The sequence below is a fragment of the Populus euphratica genome, unplaced genomic scaffold, assembly GCF_000495115.2.
Source record: "Populus euphratica unplaced genomic scaffold, PopEup_1.0 scaffold229.1, whole genome shotgun sequence".
Lineage (NCBI taxonomy): Eukaryota > Viridiplantae > Streptophyta > Magnoliopsida > Malpighiales > Salicaceae > Populus > Populus euphratica.
In genome coordinates, this window is record NW_011500110.1 from 232,225 (window position 1) to 243,814 (window position 11,590).

At 28.8% G+C, this 11,590-nt stretch overlaps 1 protein-coding gene across 6 annotated transcripts in view; it reads right to left on the minus strand.

The window, feature by feature from the left end:
* Positions 1–3,013, minus strand: part of DCL3 (dicer-like 3) — a 14,296-nt gene extending 11,283 nt beyond the window's left edge. Inside the window, exons 1-7 of one of the 6 annotated variants that reach the window (XM_011004530.1) lie at positions 2,812–3,013; positions 2,427–2,613; positions 2,113–2,293; positions 1,779–1,892; positions 1,210–1,344; positions 1,016–1,085; positions 323–387 (exon numbers count right to left, since the gene is read on the minus strand). In XM_011004530.1, the coding sequence (XP_011002832.1) occupies positions 323–387; positions 1,016–1,085; positions 1,210–1,344; positions 1,779–1,892; positions 2,113–2,293; positions 2,427–2,611 (750 nt within the window). In that variant the 5' untranslated portion in view covers positions 2,612–2,613; positions 2,812–3,013. The other 5 variants (XM_011004529.1, XM_011004526.1, XM_011004528.1 and 2 more) reach the window with 5 other exon arrangements.
* Positions 3,014–11,590: the final 8,577 nt, after the last annotated feature.

Here is an 11,590-nt window from a genome sequence, read left to right on the forward strand (position 1 = left end):
GGTGGGGGGGGGGGGGGGGGGTTGTTGCACTGAAAAAAAAGGGGAAAGACCAAGAAGAAAGATAACATAGAAGCAGATTTCATAACCAGTTCTCAGGACTTCACACTTGCTAAAACAGCAGCATCCCAAAACAATAGGGATGAGATTCTTATATAAGCAATAAATCTAGACAAATTAGGAAATAAAATGAGAAGCATGCATATCCCCAGAAAAAAATGAAATAAGACAAACTAATGCAAGTCTATCTCAGTTGTGCTTCTGTGAATAAGAATTAAGTTTGACTGCATGACCATCATAGGAAAAAAATTAAAATTAAAAGCACCTGAGAATCCAATACACTCTCAAGTTCTGCTAGTTGATCCTCACAGTCCATGGCAGACGAGACACCTAATGAAAAATTTTTAAAAATTATATAAGAAATGCATGCAATAGGTTAGGATTGGACTAAATCTAGAAATCAAAAGATGAAAATAAGCAAGCAGCATACAAGCAAACACAAAGAAAAGGTTTTTAAGAAGATGAACATGATCAGAGGAAGAAGGAAGAAGGAAGTTTTGCAAATAATAAATGGCTACACACGGTAAGGTTAAACACATACCAAATATTCTCTTCATGGGTATTGACTGTTTACGTAATTCAGCTAATTTGAAAAATACAACATCTGTCTCCAGTTAACACACCTATAAAACTGAACTTCTAATTAAGAATACCTCTCTGCTTATTGCATTTTGGCCAACAAGTGTGAAGACTATTCTTTTCCATGGAAAAACAAAACAGATATAAGCAAAATCAACTGCCATCAAGGCAGACCAGAGAAAGAAAGGAAGTTTGAGTTGCAAACTGATCAGTGATGGTGCCATCTTGTCCTGGTGACATTTGAAAGTATCAAGTGCCAATGAGTGGTGGCAGGGGGCAAATAAGATCGTAATAATGTCAAATAAAAGATCTAAATAAATTTATGCACTCAAACAGTTACTAAATTTCAAACCCTCCATAATGCCACAAGTTCTCTTACCTTTTCTAACTACAGGAGATGCTGTCATTCCAAAAACCTTTGGCTTATTCTCCATTTTGTGATAGAAATCCTTCACCAAACAATAATAACTATCAAAATTATTTTTACTCTAACATTAAGAAGAGGAATCGTGACTATAGAAAGAATTAAATGAAAAAAACAACAAAATTTGAAGCAAATTATAGGATATCAACCTTCATAATTTTCTTGTAAGGATGGTTACCGGTGGAACGATGACACTCGTCAAGTATTAACAAGGATACCATTTTTAGATTCAAAAATGCCTTTCTTAAGGCATCCAAGAGGATCTGGGGTGTCATAACCAACACCTACAAGGTAAGAAGAAAAGACATGCATTAATGAAGCTCTACCAGCAGCAAACCAAGATTAAACATATTTGAACACAGATGATAACCCAAAGAATATTGTCTCTTTCATAAGTAAAGCCATTTATTGTCCTCTAATACCGCTAGTTTAATCTACTGTCTAAATATAAGAATGAAGTCCAAAGTACAATTAACTTTTGCATAAATGAAAACTTAATCTAGCAAAAAATTGCAGGACCAAAGAACTGCAGATAAAGATGGTTACAGCATAACCGACATTTGAAAAATGAGAGATATTTGTTTCTTCTTGGTTTTATTAAATGCACGAAGTGCATAAACCAAGACCATTAAAACAAGCAGCCCAAAAAGGAAACTGTTAGAACATACATAATATATGGAAACAGAGATATTCAATCTACAGAAAAATTCCTACTCACATCGTGCTCATCAATTTCCTTCTCCCAGGACTTCAGAGACCACTCATCTATTCCCTTAGCTCCATAGTACTCTCCCACTCTAAAATTTGTTTGAGATTTAATGACTTCATATTGCTGCAAGCACAAAACCCCCTTAATTTCGACTTGTGAATCAATAGATCAGCCAGATTTTATATCCAGAAAAGAAGAGAGGGAAAATAACTATAAAACAGCACTGGAAAAAAAAAAAAACCTTTTTATATTGAGAAAAACATGATTAGCAAATTAACATTTACAGAGAATTCGCTTATTAAGGAGAAAAGGAGAGATTGATTTATTAAAAAGAACAACATGCCTGATTAACAAGATGAACTGTTGGGGCTAAGAAAAGAATCAATCTCTTAACACCACTGTAAAAGACAGCTTGACCAATCTGTTTAATTAACATAACAGCAATCATTGTCTTTCCAGCTCCTGTTTCCAGCACAGCAATTGTATTCCTCTTATCAGCCACCTCAAAAACCTTTGATTGATACCTACAGTCACCAAAACATGCATAAACAAAACCACATTGTAAGGGGAAAAAAACCATGAAATTTTTCTTCGAGAAAATCTGAGTAATTACAGAAAAATTCAAACCATCAAAGAAAGAAAGGAACTTTGACAAACCCTCTAGGATAAAACTCCTTATGATTACTAAGAACAGAAGCTAGTCCTTGTGGGGTGGTGTCATTATGATCAGAAATACCATTGGAAGTATCCATAGCAAGACAGCTCGAAGAGCTGTTGTTGTTGATCATCATGTCACCAAAGCTTCTCTTGAGAGGATCATGGTCTGGCATTGCAGTATCCATAATCGACAAATAATAGTACCAATTAACTCTAGCAATAAGCAAAAGAAAGAAAGAAAGAAGGGTGGTGTGCAATTATCGTGATCAAAGATTTTTAATGGATAAATCATGAAAAGAAAAGAGGAGGACCAGAGATTATAAACACAATAAACGTGAAAGCCCTAATAAAACCCAGAAAGAAAGAAAGGGAACTTTTTGCTTGCCTAGTTTAGTGATTCTTCAAGAATTTTGAGAATTTTATTTATTTAAGATTAAAAGAAAAAACAGGGAATCCACTGAAATCCTTTTGTGTTTATGGGAACAACTAATATACTCAGCCTGTCTAAGTCCGTCTGTGAATGTGCGTGATATACAGAGAGTGAAAAAGAATTATGAGATAATAATTAAATGAAGGTCAAGAGTCAGGAGTAGATTCTAGGGATTTATTCTTTTAGGTTAAGAGTGTCTTTTCAACGTTATCTTGTTGGACTCCGAGGACAACAGCGAGCGTGTGTGCGTACGTTCGACGAAACAAAAACATAAAAGGGAGGGCAAGAGGCATGCAGGGTTCTGTAGCCAGAGAAGAACACGACCCCGTGAGACTTCTTTGCCGGTGGAGAATAGTAGTAAAGAGGGTATTTAGAAAAAGTGGTAAGAATGATTTTTATTTAGAAATTTATTAAATAATATTTTTTTATTTTAATATTAATGATTTAAAAATAAAAATATAAAAAATCTTAAAAAATTTTAATTTTAACTATTTCTTCACAAAATTGTTTTTCATAAGGAGTGGTCACACAAATCATTTAAAAATAATATTTTTTATTTGTTTATTAATTAAATTATCAAATCACCCCTAATATCATACAATAAATGTAAAAAAACCCGAACCCTAATATCATACAATAAATGCAAAAAAACCCAATGTGAAATCACTATATACCCTTAAAGTCAAGAATTTTTTATTCCAAGTGAAAAGACAGGGTACACATTGCTTGCACAACAAAATATCAAAAAGCTTCTAAACGGAAGGTTTTTTTAATTGTGAAAACATTAAGAAAAGATTAATATACCCCCACCTAATTTTAAAATGAGATATGAACATTGAAATAAAACTATTTTACCCCTAAAGACAACTTCATATGATTTTTTTTAGGCAAATTCATTGTTTCACTATTATGGTATGATTACAGTAATTTTTTCACTTTAGGTTCTATTCGGCTCATTTATTTGTAGGAAAATGATTTTTTTTAAAGTAGCTTTTAAAAAAATAAATTTTTGAAAAATAAATTATATTTTAATATTTGATAGTGTTATAGAAAATAAACTGGAAAATATTTTTCAATCTTTGGTTATGTTATGAAAAATGAACTGAAAGTCTTTGGTTATGTTATGAAAAATTTGGTTATGTTATGAAAAATGAACTGAAAAATAATTTATTAATGAATTATTTTTTTTCAAATTTATCTAACATATCAAAAATATTTAATATAAATATTTAATCACTTACAATAAAAAAATAAAATCTAAAAAGTGTAATGATGATTTTTTTTATTATATCTTATATTTATATATAGTTTATTTTATAAAATATAACTATATATGTCATATAATACTATACAGATATAATCTTGTGAAATTTTTCATAAATAAAACCTATTAAATTTTTTTCCAATTTTAAAAGCTTAAAATATGTTTTTTTTTTCATACGAAGAAAGCCAAATTAGTTTATTATATTATGTAAGAGTTAGGTATTTGAGTTTTTTGGTATGAAGATTTTTTAAAAAATTAAATAAATACAAAAATATTTTGATAGATTTTTTTGGATAAAGATTGTTTTTTTTTTACGGCTATAGGCAATTATCTGTATAATATCCCTTTAATATATATATCAAATAAGTATTAAAAAATAAATATAAATATTTTACATCAAACATAGTCATACATAAATATTATGTTTTAATGTAATACTCAAACATATTAGTTCAAATTAATAAACATAAATATGCTAGACCGAATTAAACAAGTAAACATACTTGTCAAATAACAATCATAAACTTTTTTTTATCATAGTAAAATCATCTTAGCAATCAGGCTTGTAGCTGCGTTGGTTCACAAAATTCTGAACCTAAATTTTTTTTAAATTAGCATTTTTTACCATAAATATTTTTGCCAACATTTCATGCTGGACCAAGTGATCAAATGCATCCCCAAGAGTGATCTCATCAAAACCTTTAATTTTCATCACTACTATATATAGCTCATTAACATCAAGTTGATTTTTGTTGAGGGTTTAGATTGCAAATGCTACATCTCCAATCTTTTTAAACAACTTTTCAACACTATCATTTTTATACATGCAATTTCTCTTCTTATACTGCTTTTTTGTGTACTAGAGGAAGATGTCTTTTTTCCTTTTGAAGTTTCTTCATATTCCCCTTCATTTTTAATTGAAATTGATTGTTGTTCAGTGTTCTCTTCCAAGTTGACATCAGCATATGATTTGGCATAATTTCCGGTTGCCATATCTTTTCCAACAACAATTGTCATTGCCTCGTACATATAAAGTTTTTTGTTGAGATACTTGTTATGATTGGGATGTGCATGTTCATAAAATTTAGAATATGAAATTTTTTAGTTCCTTGTATAACATTTTTAAAACAAAAGTAAATATAAAAATTACAAAGAGTATAATATTTATCATACCTTCACTTCTTCATCATAAACATCTTTCGAAACTGTAATCATCTTCAAACAATCATCCCAACCCAAGCCACTTTTATTTCTAAGCTTCGTTATTATTCTCCATTCTTTTTTCACAATTTTGAGATGATTTTCAATATACTTAGGCTCGCATTGAACATTGAACTTTTAACTAATTTCTGTAGCCACCTTAACAAAAGATTGTGCTTTAAAAGTGGAAGAAGGCTTGTTTCCTTTAAGTTCCTCCTCAGCTAATATCTCCAGTAGCATGTGAGACATAGGCTTAGACCATGTAAAGTGTTGCCCTTACATTTTTCATTCTGTGTGGTACTCATTTCTATAAAAAAAAAAAGTTATAAATTTATACAAAATATATCATATAATATTTAGATTTAATAAATTAAATATAAAAACTACAATTAATATTTAAAAGAGAATTCATAAAATACATAAGAAATTATAATAAAGTCAACAAACAATCCAAATATACAACAAAGATAATACAAACTCAAGCAAGACATAATCAAAACAAACACATATAATTAACACTCAATTACTTGTTCACTCAATTACTTGTTTCTTTGAGTGTTATAATCATTCCACATGGTTGATGCAATTATTTCTCTTTTTGTTATCCACTCCCTATTCTCTTTCCTCTCCTCCGGTTGACTTAAGTTGATTGTTTGTCTAATTGGTTCACTTTCCAAACATATTTCTTCCATAAGAAAGTCATTTGGATCAACGCCCATAATGTAATTATGAATAATACAACATGCAAGCACAACATCTACTTGTGTTTCATAAGACCAAAAACATTTTTCATCAATTGATCTAAAACGACTCTTCAAAATACAAAACACTCACTCAATAGCAGTTCTCAAATAAGAGTGTCGAAGATTAAATAACCCCTTTTTATTTTCTGGTGAATGTTCTGTAAATTCGTTCAAGTGATATTGAACTCCATGAAAAGGAGAAATGATTCCTTTTTGAATGTCGTAACCAGTATCACCAAGATAATATTTCCCTACAAATTTTTTTTAAAAAACCTATTATTATCTTTATGTAATAAGACACTTTATATGTTTATTACATATAATACATACTTTATTATATACCTTCTGGAATTTTTAGACCACTAAGTCTTGATATTGCATCACCTAAAACCCATGAATCATGTGTACTTCTTTCCCAGCCAGCTAAAATATATATAAACTTCAAATAAAAAATTATAGCTGCTAAAACATTTTATGTTATTTCTTCTTTTCGACCTTGAAACTTTCCTTGAATCTCAATAGGAATATTTGCAGGAACATGGGTACCATCAATTGCTCCCACACAATCCTATATAAAAATGAAAAAATAATTTATAACCTTTTCTTCTGAATATAATCAATTAATTCATAAAAATATTGGTTTTGTTTTCATACCTTAAAATAAGGATAGAATCTTCGATGATTTATTATCTTTGCTGGAACTGTATCGCCTAGGTCTTTAATTAGGTATTTGTATAACTTAAAAACTGCTTTTAAGACAATTATAAAGTAACGATGGATAGTTTCAACAGACCTATAGTATATACCACTAATAAAACAAAATCTTTGGTTTTGGCCTGCAATTTGTAAGAACACAATTACTTGCTCCCTAATAGATATATTTTGAGTTGATAGTAATAGATCATGACTTGTGAGAACATCACACAATTTATTTAAGACAACTGGTTTCATATGAATTTGTTCAACGCAATGTCTATCACCTTGATTCAAAATGTTATCCATATAGAATTCTCGTTGAGCAATTGTATTTATACATGGTTCTCTTGGTATATAATTTCTATTTATTTCTTGTTTAATAATAGCTACCCCTGTAGCTATCATAGTTACAACTGCTCTCATACATGCTGCATGAATAATCTTACTATCCATAACAAAAAAGTGAAATTTTCTGCTAACAAAACCTAAGAATTTAGGGAAATAATTATTAAAAAAACATATAAGATACTTACATAATCAATACAATAAATTATGCTCAAAATTATGAGCAAAGAAACTAATTCCCAACATAAACAATGCCTTAAAGGAAATAATTATATAATAAATTTTGTATCCCATAACAAACAATACAATAATTTATTAATGAATTCTATATAAAAATATTAACAAACTCAAGTTTTCTACCGAAACCATTTTAGTTTTTTTATAACTGTGTATAATCATCATCATCAATGCACATAATATTTCACTATCTAATATTTCTACCCAAATCAATTCTTGAACAATTACTATGCAGCATCATCAATTGTTCATTAATGCCTTATTTCAATTAATACTTGGTTAACCACTAATAAGGAACCAATGTCTATTTATACCCAAACCAATTCCTATTGTGTAGCATTATTAACGTCAACGAGTATTTCATAGTCAAGATTTCTACCGAAATCAACTCCCCTTTCATCATCGACGCACACATCATTGTGCATCATCATCAACGCACACACATCACGCCCACAAAGCACAGGAAACGCACAAAACACGGGAAACGTATATCAGTAACAGAGAAGGAAAATCACATTGGGTGGGTTAGGAGTCTACTGGAAGAGAAGCAATTGAAGAAAATGAGAGGAAGATAAAGAGATGGAGGGGAATTGAAAGCATCTATTTTCGATTAAAGAAAAGGAGAAACAAAGCATGGGGTTGCTGTGTTTTTTTCATAGAAACCAAACAAATTATTTTGTTTAGTTTCTGTGAAAAAATCATAGCAAACCCGATTTTTGTGAAAATAGCATAGCATGGAAAAAATGGGTTTAGGTTTGTTGTGTATGGGTTTGCAGTATTTGGTTTATGGGAAAAATACAGGGGTTTTGGTTTTCTATATATGGGTTGCCTGGCGAAGAGGTTAGGAAGGAAACGGGGTCGAAGGGTGCATTCGACTTAAGGAAAGAATGGTGATTCTTTGTTGTGATAGCAAGAGTGATGATTCTTTGTTGTGATAGCAACAATGGTGAAAGAATGGAGTTTGTCATTGTCATATTTGTGAAAGAATGGAGTTTGTCATATTTGTGTATGGTCTGCCTTTGGTTTCTGGGAAAATTTTGGGTTTGTTGTGGTTGATTTTTCTAGGGGTTTGGGTTTGCTGTGGTTGAATGGGTTGCCTTCCTATGGGTTTCGGTTTACATAGAGCATGAGAGCATTGGTTGCAATCAAATTAACAAGATAAACAAGGAAAAAACGCAGCACAAGATTTATGCCATTATAATAACTATAAATTAAAAATAAAAAGGATAAAAACATAAGATAAATAAAGACATTTAAGAAAAAAAATTACCTGGAAGATGAGAGATGCTTGCAATTGATTTGCATAAAATATTTGGGAGAGATGGAAGATGAGAGATGCTTGCAATTGATCTGCGTAAATTATTTGGGAGAGAAAGAGAGTTTAGGGATTTGTTTTTTGGGGTAGGGGACACTTTTTGTCAATAAAGAAAAGGAAAGTGTTTTTCTCAGAATAAAGAAAGGAAAACACTTTCCTGACCTAAAGCTTTATTTTTCCATTGACCGGAATTAAGTTTCCTTTGACTGATTTTTCTTATGCTTACCAAACATGGAAAAATGGAGAAAATGGTTTCTAGGAAAAAGAATTCCTGGAAACAAACAAGGTATTAATATCATTCTCTTGTACTAAAAATCAACGATAGCACTTTGACACATTTTCACAACATGAAATTTGGCTTCAAATCCCAGTAGAAGAAAACATTTTTTTCTTTCCCTATTGTCATAAGGCTTACCATAGAATAAAAAAAAAAACCTTCTAATTGCCAAGGTATAAAGATAAAATAGCACTAGTTAACAAATACTCTAAAACGCATAGGTTTTCGCTGTAGCAGGTTTTTCTTTTCCATTTTTGTTTCTTCTTTTTTTTTACATGTTTTTTTTCTTTTTTTACCTTAACTTCTTCTTTTTTTTATTTTTTTTTAAAATTATCTTTGCTAATTTTTTAAAATAGTGAGCTGGTTGAAAATTTAACTATGTAGCTTTTTCTTTAAAACATTGTGGATTACTATGATATTCTCATACATTGTTTTTTTTTCTTCTTATGATTTATTTATTCTATTTTTTTCAAAATGGTCTTTGTAGATTTTATTTTTTTATATTAAGTTGGTTGAGAATTTAGCTTTGTAGTTTTTTTTTAAATATAAATTGCCATAGTGTTTCCTCTACATAATTTTTGTTTTGTTGCAGTGTTTCCCCATATATTTTTTTTAAAAATTATCTTTATCAAATTTATTTTTTCAATATTGAGCTGACTGATAATCTAGCTTTAGCTTTCCTCCATGTTTTTTAATTTTTTATTTTTTTTTGAAAGTATCATTTTTTACATATTTTCTTTCTTTTTGTTTTTTTTCAAAAAAAAATTTGTTGATTTTATTTTTTTACTATTTAGCTGGCTGAAAATTTAGTTTTTTTAGTTTTTTTTCTTTAAAACATTGTAGCTTTCCCCACGTGTTTTGTTTATTATTTTTTTACCCAAAATTGACTCTTTTTGTTTTTAAATAATCTTTGTCGGTTCTTTTTATATATTGAGCTGGTTGAAAACTTAACATTGTAGCTTTTTAAAAAAAAAAAACCACCATGAATTACTATAGTGTTTCCCTTACATGATTTTTGTTTGGCTGTAGTGTTTCTCCCACATATTTTTTTTAAAATTATTTTTGTCACATGATTTTTGTTTGGCTGCAGTGTTTCCCCCACATATTTGTTTTAAAATTATTTTTGTCAAATTTTTTTTTAATATTGAGTTGGTTGAGAATTTAGCTTTAGCTTTAGCTTTAACTTTCCCCAAGTTTTTTTTTTTTTTAAATTTTTCCCAAAATTGTCTGTCTTCTTTATATATTTTTTTTCATAATTATTTTTATTGATTTTATTTTTTTACTATTGAGCTGATTGAGAATTTAGTTTTTTTAATTTTTTTCTTTAAAACACTAGATTGCTACAATGTTTCTCTACATGGTTTTTTATTAAATAATTTTTTTAAAATTATATTTGTTGATTTTATTTTTTTATATTAAGCTGATTAAGAATTTAGCTTTGTAGTTATTTAAAATGCTATAGATTGCTATAGTATTTTTTCACATGATTTTTTTCCTTGCTACAATGTTTCCCCACATGTTTTTTTTATCGATGTTTTTTTTTCCAAATTTATTTTTGTCAATTTTGTTTTTCATACTTAGCCACTTGACAATTTAGCTTTTTTTCCTTAAAACATCGTTCATTGCTACAGTGTTTTCCTATATGATTTTTTTATGTTTTTTTAAATTGTCTTTGTAATTTTTATTATTTTTAATAATGAGCTGGTTAAAAATTATAACTGTAGAGTTTCTCATAAAACATTATAAATTGTTATAGTATTTCATTACATGTTTTTTTTCCTTTCATTTTTTTTATATTTGTCAAAATTGTTGATTTTTTTTAATATTGAGCTGGTTGAGAATTATAATTGTATATTTGCTCACAAAACACTATAGATTGCTACAGTGTTTTCTTAAATAATTTTAATATTGAGCTGGTTGAAAATTTAGCTTTAACTTTCCCCACATGTTTTTTTCTATTTTTTTATTTTTTTCTTTTTGCTTTTTTTTCTTCCAAAATTGTCATGTTCTTTTTTGTGTTTCTTTTTCATAATTGTTTTTGTCAATTTTGTTTTTTAAATATTGAGCTGGTTGAAAATATAGTTTTATAGTTTTTTCCTTTAAAATATTATGGATGATAACAGTTTTTTTATATTATTTTTTTCACAAATTCACCATAATGCACAAGCATGCCACAAGCCTGTGGCATTGCGCGGGTATGTCACCTAGTTACTATCTCAATACTGTAAAATTATTAGCTTTTAGCTCATTGCAATATATAAACATATGATAAAAAAAATATTTTTAAAGAGTAAAGTATCAATCAAGTTCAAAAGTTAGTTGATGGAAAATTTATATAGCAAGTATACTAATCACTTTAAGTAATATAATGGAAATAAGGTTATTGTTCCCACAAGGACTATCTATTTATTAGTTATTGAAATTATTTTGAGTCCTAAATCTTTTGAATAAGTACGAAATTGATGACTATATGTAATAAAATTAACAAATTAACAAATAGAAGTCAAACAAAAATACAATGGTAAAATAAATCTACTTATGGATAAAATGCGAAGGCTTTTGATTTACCTAACCAAGCTAGACCAATTCCTACTACGTATTTATCTTTCAAATTAATGATGAAATGTTATAAACTTTCCAAGACTGTCTCAAGCAGA